Source organism: Haliotis rufescens, unplaced genomic scaffold (assembly GCF_023055435.1).
Source record: "Haliotis rufescens isolate VD_foot unplaced genomic scaffold, xgHalRufe1.0.p SCAF_2, whole genome shotgun sequence".
In the NCBI taxonomy this organism is placed as follows: domain Eukaryota; kingdom Metazoa; phylum Mollusca; class Gastropoda; order Lepetellida; family Haliotidae; genus Haliotis; species Haliotis rufescens.
Window position 1 is genome coordinate 20,753,380 of NW_025963890.1, and position 20,295 is coordinate 20,773,674.

At 38.6% G+C, this 20,295-nt stretch overlaps 1 protein-coding gene across 1 annotated transcript in view; it reads right to left on the reverse strand.

Moving 5' to 3' along the window:
- Positions 1–19,791, reverse strand: part of LOC124114196 (transcription factor AP-2-beta-like) — a 60,617-nt gene extending 40,826 nt beyond the window's left edge. The window contains exon 1 of the mRNA XM_046474791.2: positions 19,428–19,791. Coding sequence (XP_046330747.1) covers positions 19,428–19,463 — 36 coding nt within the window. The 5' untranslated portion in view covers positions 19,464–19,791. The remainder of the gene's footprint in view (positions 1–19,427) is intronic.
- Between the last annotated feature and the right edge of the window lie 504 nt (positions 19,792–20,295).

Sequence of the window (20,295 nt, forward strand, 5' to 3'; positions counted from 1 at the left end):
CGAGTCTCACTTTTTTACGGAATTATTTTCATTATATCTAGATTTTCTGATTTGTGACCTGTTTATTGAACCATGGGCGACAGTTGAACAGCGAACAAATCAAACTACTTAAGTGACAACTCAAAAACATTAAAACAGCGTTTGTCCTTGAATCCTGCATCCACTACACAGAGAAATAGAGACTATTGCTGGCAGGGATCTTGAACTATTTGAACGCACAGGTAACGCTAGACTGGTATACGCACTACGCTAAAATCACATTTTTTGTATCAGTTGCGCCAACGTTCAATTATCTGACCCGCGTGTAATTCAGGCTTGGACAAGCCCTGCAGAGTTGTGGATTTTGAAATGACATCCAAAGATATAAGAAACAGTATATTGCAAAAATAATATGTACAACATCATGGGGGGGGGGGGGAAGGAGGAGTTATTTTGCTGTATTATGCAGTGTACGAATACTGCAACGTTTTTGTCAACACAAATACTGCATACTTCGAATCAATCCAATTACCTCTCATCGCCTTCTTTGGGCGCATTTAATTCTAGAGTCCTTGTATGTACACTTCATTTTTAGTCTGTTCTGTTTCATGTTGACTCTCAGGGATTAGCCTGAACATGTCTCATGAAGATCTCTGCACGGGAAGGCCTTGACATTTTCGATCTATAGACATATTGTGACCTTATTGCGACTTACTGGTATTACCTACACGGTGGTCGGGTAGCCAAGTGCTTAAAGCGTTCGCTCGTCACGCCGAAGACCCAGGTTCGATTCTCGACATGGGTACAATGTGTGAAGCCCATTTCTGGTGTCCCCCGCCGTGATATTGCTGTAATATTGCTAAAAGCGGCGTAAAACCATACTCACTTACTCACTCTGAGCTGGGTCTTAGGAAAGGGGGCGGTCGGGTAGCCTAGTGGTTAAAACGTTCGTTCGTCACGCAGAAGACCCGCGTTCGATTTCTGACATGGGTACAATGTGTGAAGCCCATTTCTGGTGTTCCCCACCGTGATATGGCTGGAATATTGCTTTAAGCGGCTTAAAACCATACTCACCCACTCTCAGGAAAGAAAATCAACGAATATATGAAACGCGGGAATATTTGAATGTTTATAATACAGTATTTATTATTAAACCCCCATATTATATGAGTGAGAGAATGTGTATTTTGCTGATATTCACGGCATTTTCCTTTAAGAAACTATTATACTGATACTGAGGCCAATGACTTATTCTACTCTTTCTCTCACCTTTGTTTACATTTGTGGGTTTCTACGGGAGTGTATTAAAATCGGTCTTCTATATTGTAAGTGAGTATTGTTTTATACCGCTTTTAACAATCTTGCAGCAACATGACAGCAGGATGACACCAGACACGGGCTTCAGACATTGTACCCATTTATTGAATCGAACCCGGGTGATTGGCGTGTCAAGCAACCTTTTATGCCCCTTCTGTATCAGGGTATGTAGAGTAGTTCAGTAGTACGTCAGCCTGAAAACAAGTTCGAATCCCTAAATAAAGAAAATATGTTGCATATTCTTGTTTTCTACGCCTTCATGGTGCGATATTTTTCAAATCACACACACACAACACTTTCAGAAGAATCGATATACTGTACATTCAGGAAAACAGTTCTATTTTGCTTATAAAAACGATTGCGGAATGGGGCCTATTATTTCCTCTCCCTAATACACGACGTAGTGGATGTACACTATATCTCTGAAAACGAAGACGTCATCAATAGTAAAGTTCATTCAAATTTAGGGGCGGTCGGGTAGCCCAGTGGTTTAAGCGTTCGCTCGTCACGCAGAAGACCCGGGTTCGATTCCCGACATGGGTACAATTTGTGAAGCCCATTTCTGGTGTCCCCCGTCGTGATGTTGCTGGAATATTGCTAAAAGCGGCGTAAAACCATACTCGCTCACTCATTCAAATTTGTAATATTCGCTTTAAGATGGCAGAAGTCATAAAAAGAACCCAAAATGTGTTTTTGAAATTCGCAAAACCCACCCATAATCAGTATTTGTTTTCAGCATGTAGCTAAGGAAGAAGACGGCCAAAGCATGCTATTTGATACCCGTCATCCGACTTCTACGCCCAATACGTCCAGAAACTCTTGTGAAGCGACACCACTCTCATCCTAGAAATCTCCACTTTTATTTCCTGTCAATTTATCGAATTTTCTTCACTTTGAAATCCTAATTCCGACTGAAATAAACACCCTAGCTTCTTTCATCAGAAAGGAAGTGCTTAACGGAGCCGGTGACGATAGCTAATGACACCGAATAAGCCCGTGCAAGATGTGCCTAGCTGCGATAGGTGCAATCTGCAAGCGGAGATTATGACTGTCCAGAAAGAGAAGAGATGACAATTACCGGCCATTACAGAGGGGCGGGCTAGCATCTTCGTTGCTTCTACTTCTAGATCTGTTAAGCACCTAGTTCTCATGTAATTACCCCTGTGACACTTCTATTAGCGGACAACGTTGCCAGAGACGTCGGTAATGAGGACAGTCTTGTGTAATTGTTTCCCCTCGTTTATTGTTTTCTGCCATATCAATATCTCTGCTAATCACAACAGCGTCCGTTTGGTTTTCTCCATCACCGGTCTGTAAATGAACCTAGATTAACACAGGGCTCTGTCCACCAGACACAGACTGGCCAACGCATATGGAGGTACTCTGTGGTTCTCTATGTATGTATACCTTAGAATATATATGACATATGATATAAATGATGAAGTTAGTATTGTCCATATGTCATTGCATGCTCGATGTCATCATACATTATGGACAGTTAGTATTGTCCATGTCATAGCATACATTTCGTATATGTGATAAGGAACAGTTAGTCTCGTGAACACGTCATTGCCTACGTCATAACATACATTAAGAACAGTTATACTAGTTTTGGGCATATGTCATTGCATACAAGAGACATTAAAGATAAGTATCGTGTCTACTGGTCTATTAAGGAAGGTTTTGACTTGAGTAGAAATCATGACATAGATGTGGAATGAGAGAACATTTGTTCGAACAGTTACTGGTCAACGCATATGGGGTGCATTAGAGGAAAGCTAATTGAGACATATATGATGTTAGACTATTAAAGAAAAGTATTAAACATAAGTATGATATACTTGGTGCATTAAGGACATGCGTTAAACACATAACATCCACGCCAGAAAAGAACCAGTCTCGATTATCTGCTGAAACAGATTCCATTGAGCGTAAAAGGCAAACTAGTGATGATATTTAAATGCATGGACCGATGTAAATTAGTGATGACACCAGATGTTGCGGAAAGGGTAAGCGTATCCTACTGCACACCGGTAGCACCCGCCACTCACACAGTCAGCAAGGAGGAGGTAGATAGCCGCATGCCCTTCCCTATTGCTGTATCCGCCGCATTGCGGCGAACGAAACATGACATTCTTTTTTCATTACAGAGCTGTGAGTCCAAGTTTGTGACTTTGAACAAGGCGTGGTGTGTTACTCATGGTATCACTCACTGGTTTGTAGGGAAGTTATTAATTGCTGCGGCGGCGGAAACATGTCTATACAGATTACGTTAATTGCGTTATGAAGCCGATACGATACAGAGTCGGGCTCATAACGTTCTGTAGCAGTTAGTCTTTGTATAGGTATATTTATTGTTTACATCCAGGAGAAATTAGCATTCAAATTGGAGTATATCTATGTCTACCATTATCCATCATGATTCAGTGAGTATTTGTCGTATATCTGTTAGTCAAACATTATTCACTTATGTACAAGTGGGACTGAATGATGTCATGTTTACCTCATTACGTAACAAATTACACAACTGTTAGTGCTCTTGGTGCATATTTCGCAGACGTGTATTACAAATCGATTTCAGCTCTTGCCTTTTATTCATTAGAAATAAAATAAAATGCATTCTTGTTTGATACATGAAAACAACCAAACCTCTGCGTTACGGGCAATACCCATTGTTTCACTAAGGAAATCATTGTATGTTTGTTATTTATGTACACCCATAACGAAATCACAAACGAGTGGGTGAGTGAGTGAGTTTGGATTTACGCCGCTGTGAACAGTATTTCAGTTACTTCACAGCGTGTCAGCTTTATGTGGGAGGAAAGCCCGAGGTGTCAGACAAACCTAGAAACATTATCGGGGCGAACGGAGATGATTCGAAGCCACAATCATAGATTTGTGGCGTGCCCATAGGACAGAACTCTGCATAGCGAATTGTGGCGCCTTAGACGACTGGACTATCCCTGCCGCCCCAACAGGCATACACAAATAAAGCATTTCGCAAAATATTAATTTTATTAGGTTAAGGTTTTATGAGTTACGACCTTGGGAAGGCAAGCCAGAGGTTGATAGTGTGAACATTGGCCGCAGCAGTCACGTTACCACGGCACAGCAGACCAGTTGAGGCGTTACCATCCGACTACCAACCTTGGCCCAACGCATTGGCAGTATTATTCATTGGCCGTCTACGCCATTGTAATTGAATCAGGATCTACTCCTTTTTTCAATATACATATACAGTGAAGGTGAATATTGTGAGGTAACATGTACAATCCCCCTTATTGCAACTTAAACTTAATATGGTAAAATACCCGAACAAAGAGCCTGTTCAACCTAACAGAAGTTCTAAAATTTAAAGGGTCAAGAAAATACACATGTGTCAGTACATACGAATGACGGCGATATTGTTTTTGTTATTTTGAAGACAGTGCGTGAATATGACAAAGCAATGTGAAAAAATACATTCCAATGAATGTCTGTTGATCTGGAAGCCGACTTGTCAGAGGAAGAATGCTTCATCAAGAACATCTGTCACTTGATGTCACTGTTTGTCGTGTAACTGAACGATCTTTAACGTCGGATAAAGGAAGAATGATTTACACTTTTCACATAAGCATCACGTCATGGTTTAGACAATGCGTATTTCTGAAATGTCATTTATCAGAATGATATGTTGAGAACATAATGTTCATGTCGCGTCGTTCTCAGGAGACTCTTCAAGCTTATTCAAATTGACTTCTGACTTAACGAATATTCCTTAAATGTGAACTTATTCATATTGCACTATATTTAATTGGCTTTAGTGGGTGTCACTATGAATTAGGATAAAGATTTACGTCTATTTCATGTGAACGTGGTATCAGTTTGGTTACCCCTCATGTTGTTTAATGTCTTGAAAATATGAAATATCATTTTGAAGTAATAAAGCATGAATTATACATCACTGTAATAAATTGCTCATAAGCATAAACTATGTTAGTACCTCAGTATACTTTTATCAACACACTCCATAAAAGACCAAAAAGTAGAACTGTTTTAGTGTATGCTTTCAAGGATACAGGTTTACAGTTTGGCCATATAGCATCTTACATTAACATTAAGACATATCTGTTCATATATTAACATGGACATACATATGGATATAAATCTAAGGTCAGCACATGTTTTGTATACATAGGGACTACATGTACGCGGATTTCAGCCTTAGTGTCATTGACATTTATACTCGGGAAATGTCTTCGTTAGATCCGTATGGAAGCGACACACGTAGCAACGGATGTAACGAAATCGGTAGTTACAAAGATTCGGCTGAAACGAAGTCTGTGTAATTGGTATTGTTGACGTAAATTAAATACGTCAATGTTATCGGTTTTCTTGGTATTAATATTCATTTCTCTCGAATATTTCATTTCATTTCATTTCAAATGTCCTTTGGAGTTTTATTCTTAGATGTAAACATTTCAGTTACTAATCCAAAGTATGCTGTTCACGCACGGAGGAAATTTAGCTACGTTGTTTGACGTTGTTTTCCCGGCTTTTAATTAGCGTTAACGTCAGTGAAGAAGAGTATGAAAACATCCTACCATAAAGTTCTAATAAACATGTCGCCTATTAGATTCTCTGTGAAGATGCTTCCGATCTACGTGGCAGGTTTAAAGCCCTGCACACTAGCCGTTGCTCCCGAACTGCGTTGAGAAATGAAAGTCAGCTAAAGTATGTTAGTTTCAACGACGTCGCTTATCAAGAAAACTCTCATGTATCTTGTCCGGCTCTTCTGCGGTACCTCCCTCGCTACTTGCTGACGGACAGAAATAGATCGACAACTTATCTGTCTCTCTCGCTCTACTTCAAAGTCTTCTTGCGACAATAGAATCAATTTATAGACGAGTATGTTTGCTCCTCTAGGTAATCTTGTGCTGAGAATGTAAGGTGATAAACTTACTCAACGTCATCTCAACACTCATAGATCTCCCTTGTTGGTTTGGATCACGATAAAAACAACAAAGACCTTTCCTTCGTCATACATGTATGCAAATATTTACGACTTTGAAACAAAAGAGTGTCTGAAGATGAGGTACATGTTTATGCCATACTCGTTAAGGGCCTTGCGTCAGTGGAAAAGTCGTGTAACACCACTCGGTGGCTTGGACAATGTATTATGTAAATGTTAAGGACGTGATGTGTTCAGGTTTCATTATATACGTGAAAGCCAAGTACCCATAATTTTACGAACAAATAGTTATCAATCCTTTTTCATTCTGGTGGCAATTTCTTTTCATGTTTGCAATACTGAAACTTCCATCAATGAAAATGCTTTTCAAACGGATCGTGGATATCAAAATAAGTACATTATATATGGGTTATTCATCAATCTTAATGACGTCACTTCACAAACTTATGACTCTGTACCGACCGCCTTCTGACACAGGGCTTGAGAGCACCACCTATCGGGGATAGCGTGATCAAAGGTGATCGATCACTGTCGGAGTCAGATGCTGCTTGTGTGATGACAAGTTATTTCCTCAACCGTAATCCAGATCAGTGGATAGGAAAACAGTACGCGTGTTAATGCTTTGTTTAGTCACCTCAGTTTGAGGTTTAATTGTGCTAAATTGGATAACGTGCGCATGACAGTTGGCGTCTTGGCTTGAACGCTGGTTGATTGAACGTGAAAATGATTTCGTTGATTTTGTACGAAACTGATTTTAACCCCCAGTAGCCTTAATACTTGCAAGGAAATTGCCAGCCTTGCTTATGCGATTCAATTTTAAAACTAAATTGCATTTTTTCCTTGAAAATAATCATGGGACGATTTTTCTGGTAAGGAAATGCACGCTACAGATAACTGATTTGCATGCGTGGTATGAAGGTAGTATTCATAATCTCAGGTGATTATGGGAAGCAAAGGGTCACACAATATCATCAAAGGGGCAGGAATCGTGAGATTCGCACGTAAATGCTGCACCTAAACTGATAAAAAGCTGACACTTGGACCAAATTGACAAAACATCAAGGCAATTGTTGTCCGATTATGATAAGATACGGCTTGCAATAATTACACTGTCCGTTGTCTCCACAACCTCAGAGACAGGAACCTGCTTGCGCTGTTCAATATGGTGATTTCACACAGGTAAATTTAGTCCTAATGTTCATCTGACACGTTCATTATTTTAAGAACTGCCTTTATTGATGGATCTTATAGAGGATGCTGACCTTCACTGTTCGATTTTCGAAGAACACATTGTCACACTGATTCATGTAATTGTAGCCACACTGTGATACCACGGCAAGGGACACACACTCCTCTGTGTGTGTGTGTGTGTGTGTGTGTGTGTGTGTGTGTGTGTGTGTGTGTGTGTACACACACATAATGATATATATAGAGAGGTGAGGTGTGTGTGTGTGTGACTGCTTGTACTAGTCCGGACTGATGCCGATTTATAGTGCTAGCACACTGAAATACCATGCCGCAGTTTAACATGAATACCCCACTCAGACACAGTATACTGACGCCGAGCCGACCAGTCCTTGTTTTAGCCCCTTAATGTCGAGCGCCAGACAGGGTAACAACAAGTGCCATAGGAGAGATGAGAGTTGTTAGGAGAGATGAGTAAACGCATGCATGTTCAGGCACTAACGAGAACGTCACGATAGTTCTAGGGTGTATGGTCTGATGAGTCATGCTGACTCTCAAGAGTGAGTGAGTTAAAATGTAACCCCGCATCAGCATTATTTCAGCGATAATTCCAAGTTTTAATATCCACAAGCATCATATAAACACATCAAAGTTAAATTTGCCAAACCTTTTTGAACATAACAATACCATTTACACTTGTTTAAGACACGGGCTAAAAGCGACAAGCAACCAAAGCTAAGCAACCTCAAAGGGGATCATGGGAACTTACAGTAGCTCAGCTTCCTGCAGGACACCCCAGCAGGATTTATGTTATCAATTTAGCTACTGGACATTGTGCACAATACTAGCCAATATTAATAAAAATATTCGGCAATGAGTGGCTTCAAACATATAGCGCTAGTTAAAAGAAATTTAGAAAAGAGCATAATGATAATTGAAGTTGCCTATTTTATTTGATAAACTTTATTTAGACTCAGCATTGCATCAACACCAGATGATACATAAAACCGTTAGAGTGATTATTTGGATTTCGAAGACATTTTGAAGTCGTGATTGGTCAAATGCAGATACACATCTGTGGGGTAGACTAATAGTTAAAACGTTCGCTCGTTACACCCGGGTTCAAATCCCCAAATGAGTACAAGGTGTCAAGCATTGTCGTGATATTCCCTTCGTGATCATGCTGGAATATTATAAGTTCCCACTCAACTCACACGTGATTCTTGTCTGAGTGTGCGGAAAGGATTGTGCGAGGTGTGTGCGTGTTCTTGCGCGCGAAAGTACGTGTGTGTGTGTGTGTGTGTGTGTGTGTCTATGTGTTTGTTCTTGTGCACGAAAGTACGTGTGTGCCTGTGTGTGTGTGTGCTTGTGCGCTAAAGTGTTTTAATGTGAAACCGATTTTGTATGCGAACGAGTCCGTGCATTCTAGTGTATATTCCAATGTAATTACATGCAATTGTCCATGTATTAACGAATAGATATGCCTTAATATGTGTACAATTGTTATCTTCCATCATGATCAACCACATGCACCAGCTCATATACGTTCCAAAGATAAATATCAATACCCACAAGTCCCAACAGCCATTACATATGGCACTGTATTGTTATTTCCAAACATCAGATCTATTAACAGGTGTTGTAAATCCAGACTATATCACACATAAGATTAAGTCACCCTTAATTGGCATAAATATCAGGCCTCAGATTGAGAGTCCAAACAGATAACACCTCGTGTTACGTCATGAAATTACAATTATCAAAATATAATCAGCTATGACAATAGCAGCGGTAGCAGTATGGCAATATATGCCCTGGGCACTTCACTGGATGAAAGTGACATATATACCTACCCTCAGGGTTTCATTAAAAGTGGCAAGATTTCGTTTACTCCAGATAAGAAAATTCCTATTGTTAGTATGCCTGAGGAAACGATTTTCCGAATTCGATGTATTTATGTGTGATGAAATATCTCCTTTTGAATAAATAAGATTTTTTAAAATCTGATATTTGTGGATACCGTCGAACAGACAAAAATCATTTTAGGGTGTGATGAATTTCCTTTTGCATTATATAAATGAAACGAATTTTATGTCTATATTTTAATCATTATCCAGTGATTAATCATATGCATAAAGACGCTTCTCCATATGATCTTAAAAATAGTCAAATAGAGCTCTTAAAAACTGAACATGTGCATATTTTTTATCAAAATTTATCATGATAAAATACATAGTCTATTCAATCGTTATGAGGTGCGGCCTTTTGAGACATCTATATTAAAGGTTTTCACATTTTTCTGAAATACTAGATTATTAGGGGTTCCTATGTGAATCAGCTCAGCTCAGTTTACAATTTTGGAATATAATTCTGCACGAAGATACAAAATATTGACAAATACAGAACCATTTGACATTCTACCTGAAACTATTTTCATAGCCAATGGCAAATCCTGACATATAAGAAAGAAGTAGAAAATTAAAATACAGAAGATACCGGTTCTCGTCACATGATGATGCAGTAGACAAAAAGCGCTTGTCCGTTTGGAATCAATAAACAGGCGTCTGTTCCATATCATGGATTAAAAGCATGTGTGGGAGGGTGGCAGGTTGTTGCTAGGGTAAGTGTGATGGGTTAGGATACACTCATCTTTTCTGATGCACGATTGCAAATGTATCTAAAAAATTAAAAATCTTCAATATGAATTTAATATTACGTATTAGTGAGAGTAGTTTGAGATATTTTCATGTGTGACAAGTGACACTGTTCCCTACACTAGCAAGATGATTCATAATTCACAAATGTCTGCTGGGGATAAAATGCGGTTGGTGTGCGAACAGAATATACTAAAACAAAGACTACAGGGTACTAAATCTAGCCTGTCTGACACGGTAAATCCCACGGTAATGTCCCGTTTCCCTCATCTCATGTGAGCTTCTATGGCGGCAAAGATCAAAGGGACCAGGTAAATGCTGGCCAGGTAAACTAGTGTGTAGTTCACCCTCTCACCCTACAAGACAGGATTGTGCATGCAAAACGCGGATCAGGGGATATACCATAACATGATATAACGATTTCAGGTGAATTCAGAGTTATATTTGTTTACAACTGGGTGTTATGTGGAAAGGGAAATAAAACGTAACATTCATATTCACATCATTACTGGATAAGTATATTCGAAGTATATGAACATACACATACATAAATATACCTATAAATATGTACATTTGTTAGATATACAATACAACAACAAACATGCATATATGAACACATTTCTATAAGTGGACACGTGCAAGTTACAGTATGGAACCTACTCTTTTCTTATCATGGAATAGAGAAGATTCATACACTGACTGATTATGACAAGACACAGATATACTAACATATTTTCTTTCCAGTCAGACAATAGTTAATTATGTCAATGATTACATTTATAAAATACTATATGGAAAGGAAACATTTTGTATTGTCTAATATAACTAATAGAGGGACCTGCTACTGTAAACAAAATCAACGATACATATTAGTCACAATGTTCTAAAGGTAATCGAACGTAAGTACTAAAAAGGAAAAAATGATTTCAGCAGGCTTCCCAATATTCCACACGAACACCCTGCCAGTCTTGGTATTCCGGGATCCATTTCACACATCAACCTGGCATACCATAAATCTCCCATCTACTAAAACATTCTGTGACAAACTTCTGATGATGTAGCCTGGCTTTCATGTTAGACGATACAGTTGAAAATGACTTTTAACGTCGAGATTAAATAGTGCAAGTACACAGAGATATGTGCGGGGCTGAGACAATGACAAATGTGTCATCACATGAGAGCTTCTTCATTACTGTATCAATCATACGAACACAAGTAAAACAGAGGACGGTGATACACGCTGCATCAATCAAGCTCGTTTAATGCTGGAAATAGGTTAGAATATGTCTATAGCTATCACAACACACACACAAAGGATCATATTAGAGTAAGTGATGAGGCATAGCTTTTATAACATGTATAAATTCGTATTTTCGTGTAGTGTTGGGGTTGAACAATGCTTAAGAAATTTGCCAGAAGGTTTTCGTTGCCACAATCAAATACAATAACATACATTAATGAGATACAGCAATATATCAATTGTGATATTCAGTTCGCAATTTTAATGGAATTGCCAAGTTAAATAAAGTAATCATATACGGAAGCTTTAAAAGAAAGCAAATAGTGTAATATAGTGTATTCTGAGATTTACAATAAACTTTGGCAATACAATTGTAATTGGATCATATGAATGTATGAGAAGAAACGTATATTAAGATTGTAAAGTATTTTCAACTGACATTTGGGGAACTATTTAAAGTTTTTGAAACTATAAATTGATCATGTTTCTTCAGATAATACAGGAGTTTCGTTTTGCTATAATAGTCTTTACGTCATTTACAGTTATGTATGAATGTAGTATCAGCATCATCAATTAAAGAAGAAAAACATTCAAATTCGTGTTATGAAATGAAGTATCATGTGATGTAATAACGTAGTCCCATACATACTGTATGTGAACAATAATCTTATTCAAATTTATGCAGCAAGTTTCAAATACTTCGAACTGCAACAGGTCTGTATACTTGGCTATAAACTTGAACCAGCAATAAACAAAGCCAAATATTATTTGAAGGTTTACTTTACTTTTTCACAGTGTATGGGATGTCAGCATGCAGATCCCGCCCCAGCCCGCCATGCATCTGGTCTGTCCCCACACTGACATGCAAGTCAAGGCAAGATGGGAGCCATATGCCGCCTCCCCTCACCCCCTTGAGTTAGGGGGGTCGTTTACATTATTGTCGTCTACATCAGTCGGGATGCTTGTTTGCTACAATGTTCTGCACGAGGTGTATTCACAAACAAAGAATATTGCATATGCATTGGTCTTCATCTGTAAACATGCTGCATACGCGTATCAGACACTGGTTTGCATGCATTGTATTGGTAGTGATATTCAGTTGTAAAATGCAAACTTGCAAAGTATTAATAGGCAAACAGAACGAAACATTGCAAAAAAAGTAACGTTCACACCTAAGTAAACACTCTGTTGCAGTGCAAACTATTGAATGACCAAAGAAGAAAGACTAAAATAGAAACATCTATTTTTAATTTCGAAAGTATGATTTAGTAGTAATTTAGTGTTTAGTAATGTATTATTGACATACATCATTTCCGGATTAGAAAAAGACTGGCTGAATATGTCGTTTGTTTCCCACTGTTTGCTTGAAATATGAAGTATCTGTTACAACATTCACACACTAAGAGTAGGATGAATGTCTGCCAAACTAACATTTACTTTACGGACAATTGTAGCTGTCAAAATGGCAACATGTCAAATGGCTTTCTACAAGAAAAGAAGTTTGTTTTGGAAGATAACATGAAATGAGAATTGGTGTTTATACATTATAAATAATATATCAAAGCAAATTATATAAAAGCACACTTCTTATGTATTGATTCGTGTGGACGTTCACTGCCCTAGAATATATTTAAATGAAGACTGCATTTGATGTGTGAATGACAGGTTCGCCGGCCTCATTATAGTCGTTTGTAAAAAGGAAATTGATTTATTTCATAGAGTCATTACAATTGCATTGATAAATGGATAGAAATATGTCTTCTTGGATAACATCCTGGTGTGCAAGAAAGAAAGTCGTCAAAGTACGTCAATCATTCGGAATAGCAATAATTAACACTGATTCGTGGATGCAAACAGTTTGATTAAAAATACGTCTTTGCGCTGGGTTTGTTCATCAAATGAAATTGCAAGTAGCCAATCAGAACAGGTCACAATGGTTGGTTCTGGGAATAGAATGTTACCCTGATCATAGAAGGTTACCCTACGTTCGCATTAACCCGAAAATTGCTTTTTATTTTCTGAAAAGACGCAATTTAAATCTCTGCTCAAGTCGACAGAATACAAAAACTAATAAACTTGTAGAAGATGTTTTCAATGTATAGAAAATAGTGTTTGAGAGGGAAAATTCCTAAGAACGAGGCAGCCAAATGATAATTGATAGTGCACGTCTGGACCCTACAAAACCAATGGACACCACAAGCCCATAAATCAATTCCCATTTATTCAAGATTCAATTCCCTCGCCTTGGCGCGTTAAACCAGAAAACTAACTACAGAAAGTTTGTAAATGGAGTTTCCGTAAGATCAAGATCGTATTTCACGCTTCTTTAAGCGAACCTCTATAGTTGAGCACCTAATCATAAACGTCTGGACAATGTTACACATGGATGGTGATAAATGTGTATGTTTGCCAATACAATATGTTATAATTATGTCTGTGACTTAAATATGTTGGGTTCTTGATGTAAATTTATATGCCTCTTCCCGCGAGTAGATTTGGCATTAATTTCGTTAGCAGGAAAACGAACAGTAAAAATCAATATTCAAGGCATTAGTAGATCTCAAATTAAACATACAGAGCAATAATAAGGCATCGTGTTGTTGGGGAAATCCGATATAACGACGCAACACATAAAACTATAATAAAATCAGAGTTAAATAAAACTGATTGAATGCTATTAACAATCCAATCGATGGGACAATCTTCTCAATGATGCCAAATGGTATCGGTTTAATTCGCGGAGAATACGGCCGCAAAGCACGACAGGTTTCCTGCAATAGACACAAGGAGATGCTTCGACGGCAATAGAATCTGAATCTCAGTCTTCTCAGATTTCTGTACCAGGTGATAATGACTGTTCATACACAGACGAAATTTCTGGACCAGTCCGGAACCCAACAGTGATAAATACCCAGTATGGTCAGTCGACAGGAAATTCACTTGGTCGAGTCAGGCGACCCGCCCCTGCAATTACCAGTAATTCACAAGGGGCATTTACTGGGCATGGAAGATCGTCTCAATCGAACAGATCAACCTTTGGACAATTCCAGATCTCAAACCGTTGCACAACACACATTTCCTATTCATCTTGAAGAAAATAGGTCGGCAGAAATCTTATTTTACGCAAGAAAACGAAAATTTGGCGGAGGATTGAATGGAGTAATCAGGCCCTGTGGTCGCAGAATAAAAATTTAAGCATTTCATTTCCTCGGCGGATTCTGGGCTTGTCAACTCAGATTGTTTGTAGTTCTCGCTGAGCGGAACTCGGGCTGGTTAAATCTAGAGAAACCAGCCCTTTAGTTCATTTTAGCATGCTCCTAACAATCCCCATGAAATGCCGGTTCTGTGTGCCTCATTTTCCTCCTTGCTCCTAATTATGTTAGCTCTGATCATGTCAATAAACCCAAGTTTGCAAATCTCCCCCGACCGGGTGTCGTATTTGGATTATCCCATAGACTTTCTTACCGAGTCGCCCGGTAATTCTTTCCGTCCAATGCAAACACGAATCCTCTGTTGAGGCCTCAATGACAAAAATTACAAAGTTAGTTCGCCAAACACTCCGATTTGCTTGAAAACAGTAATGCGTGTATTTTCGGGAATAAAGGCGGACTTTTCTTTGCTTTTTTACATGCCTAAGTAGTTTTCACACAAAAATATAAACCTGTTCCCAGTTGTTTTCATATTTCAAGACCGGCGCTGTCCCAAACGAGTACAATAGGCTTGGAAATTGGGAGATGAATTTTAGTGTGAAGAGGACTTGATCGGGGTAAAGTCGGATAAGAAGGGTACATCAATAACAAGAAAAGGAATAATTATTGTTCGTTATGACAAAAGGAGGCACATAGACACGAAGTTCAAGAGACAGTAGCAAACACTATCATAATATCCTCATTAACAATTCATTATAAATAAATATAAACAGAAGCAGAAAAGATCAAAACGATTTGACATCGGAGCAAATTTCCCTAACCTGCACACCAGAAGAAATATAGACTATACAGGGTAATGAAACAGACAAGAATTGAATATTTTTATTTTAGAATTTCATGCCTTAAACTTCCTATTTTCAAATGTAAAATGACAGTGATATATAGTTCATGGCTTCATTAATCTAAACAGACTATATTTATGACACATGGAATTAATTGAAAGAATTATAAATGGGAGTTTCCGCAGTTTTTAAGGCTGGGGCTGACAGGCACCTCAAAGGAAAACAACCGAAATATAAATTGAATCTTGTACCTTTTGTTTCACAAAATCAAACTGTTTTATTTTCGTTTCAGCTGGTGATCTCTGTGTGATAAGAACAGTCGTTCGGTAGAGTTTTAAACAGTAAAGAATTACAAGCAAGTCTTTATGTAAGGCGACAACTTGCTTTTGTGCGAGTATAAAAGTGACCCGCGAGGAATATAGCTTAAGGGAACATCTCAGGGATATGGTGGACAGGCGAGAAAACGTCCATTCTTCTGCATTCTCACTTTAACACTAAAACGTCTTCAGGATTGCCATTATCAGCAGATGAATCGAGACAAGAGGATAAAAACAATAATATTTACTTTTCTCTGTCATTTTCATTTTCCAATGACTGAATTTTCATTGTAAAAGATCCATAAACATTTTTGTTGGAGACAATTTACTATTCATTGAAAATAATCTAAAAAGAATGTTTTAATCAAAAAACGTTCATTCATTTTTACGCATGATGGATTTTCTTAGAATTTTTCACACAATAAGAAGAGAGAAATATTTTTCATGTGACAAATTGTTTGGATAAAGTTTAAGAAAGGTTAATGGGATTATGACTAATTTGAAACAGTTGGAATCTGGTTTAGGTATTCAAAAGAGAATCTTGACATGCTCAATGCAAGCTCTCAATTTCAGCATCTCGCCACCTTTCAAACGCATCCGCTTGGATACAAGTTATATTCTTATTCCCTTTAAATGAACTAGAGTTAAAGACGATATGTTTTGCGATAACCAAAACGTACCTAACATTTCTAAGAATTTGGAAAAGAACATTTTGTTTTTCAAAACGGCGCATCATGCTTTTATTAAAACTGTTAATTCAAATTTCAAAGGTGAGATATTTGTAATGAAGAACCCTTAAATGTTATCACGCAACAGGGTCTATTTGTTTCTCTGTGACAATATCATGGCATTCAGTATTCAAGACCAAACCAGTTAATAAATTCTATTTTTCTAGACGGGGGCATGAAACTGATCTAGTAAGTATTTCAACTACAGCCCGGGCGAGACATGTAATTTGGGCCACCAGTGGGTATTTAAATCCACCATCTGTGTAACTGACAAGAACTGATCCCCAATCCAGCGTTTCTCCATCAAATTCACAATAGATTCCCAGATCAGAAAAATTCCTCTTTTGAAATCTTTTAAGACATGAGTGACGGAAAGCAACATCTTCCCCCACCCCATCCCGTACCCCCCACCCCGAGAATGGGGGGTGGTGTGACGGAGGGTCGAGCAAGATTCACCCAGGATACTGGGTAAAACAAGAATTTGACCTTCGCTCTTCCTTCCACACAGGGGACTGATTGAAACGCTATTAACACACGTTTGCAATCGACATTAATGGATATCCTGTTCAGAACTTATCAATAAGGTTTGTAACGTAAATTAAGCAATGTTTGTTTGCTGGCTTTGAAATCTCGCAGACGCGAGATGTCGGTGATATTCAAGATGGCGGATGTATATTATATGCACATATAAAAGGTACACTTATAGATATCGTTACGCGAAGATAATGGATTGTATGATACGACATCCCCCCCCCATCACCGTAAGGATTTTTGCAGGATTGTCACGTGAAATATTTTAAAACAAAAAATATAAATATTGATAAATGTGACATAGAAACAGAGATCTTCCGCCCCCTTCGTGTATAAACGGTTTGACTTAAAAGAAAAATACAGTTTTCAAAACTCAAATATATAATTCGAATAACAATTCCTTGTGCAAGTTTATATTTGATGTCCAAAGCCTCTTAAAAACACATTTTTTAGTTTGATATGTTAATCAAGAATCTATATTTGAGTAAATTAAAAATGAAAATTAACGCATTTTCGGTAATTCAAAGTGAACACTTAAACTGTTAATAACATTTTTAATCTGGATAGATCACTGAAAATTACGGAGATAATTATGGGGAAAATAAATAGTGCAAATCAATATTTTCTCACGTACTGAATAGCTACAACCCACAACATAGCCGTGACGAGACCGATAGATTGTTATGATTATTTTGTCACAGCCGTTCAATACCGGATTGGCTTGAATTAATACTACAATATTATGTGCATTTAATTGAAGACTTGATAACATCAAATCAAGTCGATGGTTCCTTATCACCTCAACAATAACTGGATATGTTGTGTGTATTCTAAACACCCGCCTGATCGGTCGCGCTAGTTAATACTCCCAATGGGCCGAACGCTGAAATGAAGAGGAGACAAATCGTATTTTCAGCGCCAAAACTTTCTCAATTTGTTTGGGTTCTTCTGTTCTGGGTTCCGAGCTTGTAAGATTGTTCTTCGCGATGGGAGTTGCATAAATAATTCATTCTCGGCGGCTCTTAAGGCGAGAAACAGAAAAGGTGGTCGGTTGATGACATTACAACGTCTAACTAATTGTGGTGTTGTCAGGTCAATTGACTGTGTACAAATTATTTTCTCTAATCCCGTATAGCGTCAACGTTAGAGTGATGTGATTATAAAAAAAACCCTCTTAAAAGCATGCTTAACAGACTGGAAAAATATTTAAATTTGATATTTTGTAACCTAAAAGATTTTATGTTTAAATTAGTTTCATTTCCGTCTAATGGGTGGTATTAAATCTGTATCCCTGGCTGATTCACCCAATATCTCAAAATATGTATCTCATAATTTATGATTTTTTCACTTGAGACAATATACAAATATAAGCAATGTTCCTGGTGGTGTAACTGAATTAATATCCTTTTATTTAGAATCATTATCACCTGAAATATTCCGAAAATAAACGGTAAATTAGTTTACTGCGCTAACGGTATAGAGAGAATATAACGAACAAACGTTACACGATTTTAAGCCTAGAAAATTCTAACCTCTATGACAACAACAAATCGTCTTAACATTTGATCGGGTGATCTCATAAGCTTTCAAGTACTGGTGTAAGTACTAAGCTAAATGTGTAATCGTATTTTCCCTCTAAACTGACAGGAAAGGACGTTTGTGACACGGCAATTTCAAGAAGCACAAGGAGATTTGCGTTCAAAAATTCTCTTGACAAGTACCCGAGGTTTTCTACTACAATACCAGTTATGTTTGTTGGCTGTTAATCTCCCAATCTCCTCTTGACAAAATACAAGTGAACTCATGCCTGTCTTTCGGTATTTTCCTAAACAAAGTCTCACTTGAAGAAACGTCCCGAGGGGAAATGGTTTAGCTGACCACTGGATTTGAGACTAAGAGCAAGATCCATTAGTAATTTTGACGAACGTGAAAAATCGTTGTGAACCCGTCCGTAAGACAGGTGCTGACAAATGCGGCCTAAATTAGCCAGCTATGAACTCTCGAGTCCGTGTCGAGCGAGTGCTTGATGGAAGGTATTTACATATAGCAAGAAAACATTTGTCATATGTCCCGATAAAAGATATTCAGGTAGAGTGGGTATGATATAAGAATGGGGGACAGCGTGCTATACCGGTCATGCAGGCGTGCGTAGATATTGTCTATTGTGAATACAAACACGTAACAACGCTTCATCGGCTTGAGTGAATTTTCTTGAAAAAAGATTCTCGGCTGTGGAAGCACTCCATCTTAAAACACACTGATAATATCCGTAACAGCATCACCAGTCAAGATGTATATTGTTGATGAGTTGATGTAGCAGGGATACCGCAAACAGACTTGAGGGTGACAATTACCAGCTTCCTTACCCCAAGGGGTAGGGGTGAGGGCAAGGGTGGAGCAGGTGATCCCGGCCCCCGGGGGTGCCACCAGGGAGACCATGCGGAGGCAGACAACAAAACGCCTGCCCTCGGTAAATTTCAAGACAGATTCGCCAAAGGTGAAATATAGTAAATTTCATAAAATTGTGAACTTACCTGCCAGCCTTGGGATTCGAGCGCTATGAAGGACATGCTTATGTCTGATGTAGTGAGCTGGCGGCTGGGGTAGTTTAACAAACCCACAGTGCCCAAATGATGATGCTGAAGCCCGCGAAGGGTTTGGTAGATAGAGGAGAACCTCGATGTATCTTTTGGTGTCAGAAGAGTGAGTCTAGATCTGCTACAGGCAAGCTATCACAGGCTGGCCTCCCAACATGCAGGAGAAAGACTCAGTCTGGTCAGATACACAAAATACAAGACTACAGCCCTATAGAAGCTTCAGCCATAGGCATCATCCGAATCTCACCCGTGGCATATAGGGGACCTTCCTTATCGACTGTAATTGACTGCGATTTGGATTCAAATTTTGTTTTTTGTTGTGCCGCTTGATCAGAGCCTATTGGTTGATGGGCTGTATCTGCGCTAAAGGGGAGGCGCCTCGGTGGTAATCCCTACCCCCGCTCGCAATAAACATAATAAATAGGCCGGTAGGCAGGCCGTACGATCGGGAGTGATCAACCAAGCGGTTAATTGACATAAGGAACGTTTGCGAGTATTGGCACTGGTGTTGAGAGAGTTGAGGCCAGTGCTCCAGCCCTACACGGTGGTGTATGGCAATCCTGTCACGGCGAGCTTTACGCCGTGTTCACTCATACACTCAACATTATACCACGGAGACGAATCCATTCGTTCATCAAGGGAAATTGTGGATCGGATATAATAGCCACAAACAAGCGTGGGGCAGTTTCGTACCCCCTCCCGTGCCCTCTATACTAACGGGTGTGCATTAATTCTGTATGAAATGGCCTTTTCTGTCCGACACGTTGGGCTATTTAACGGATCACTTCCTTACCACGAAGGCTCT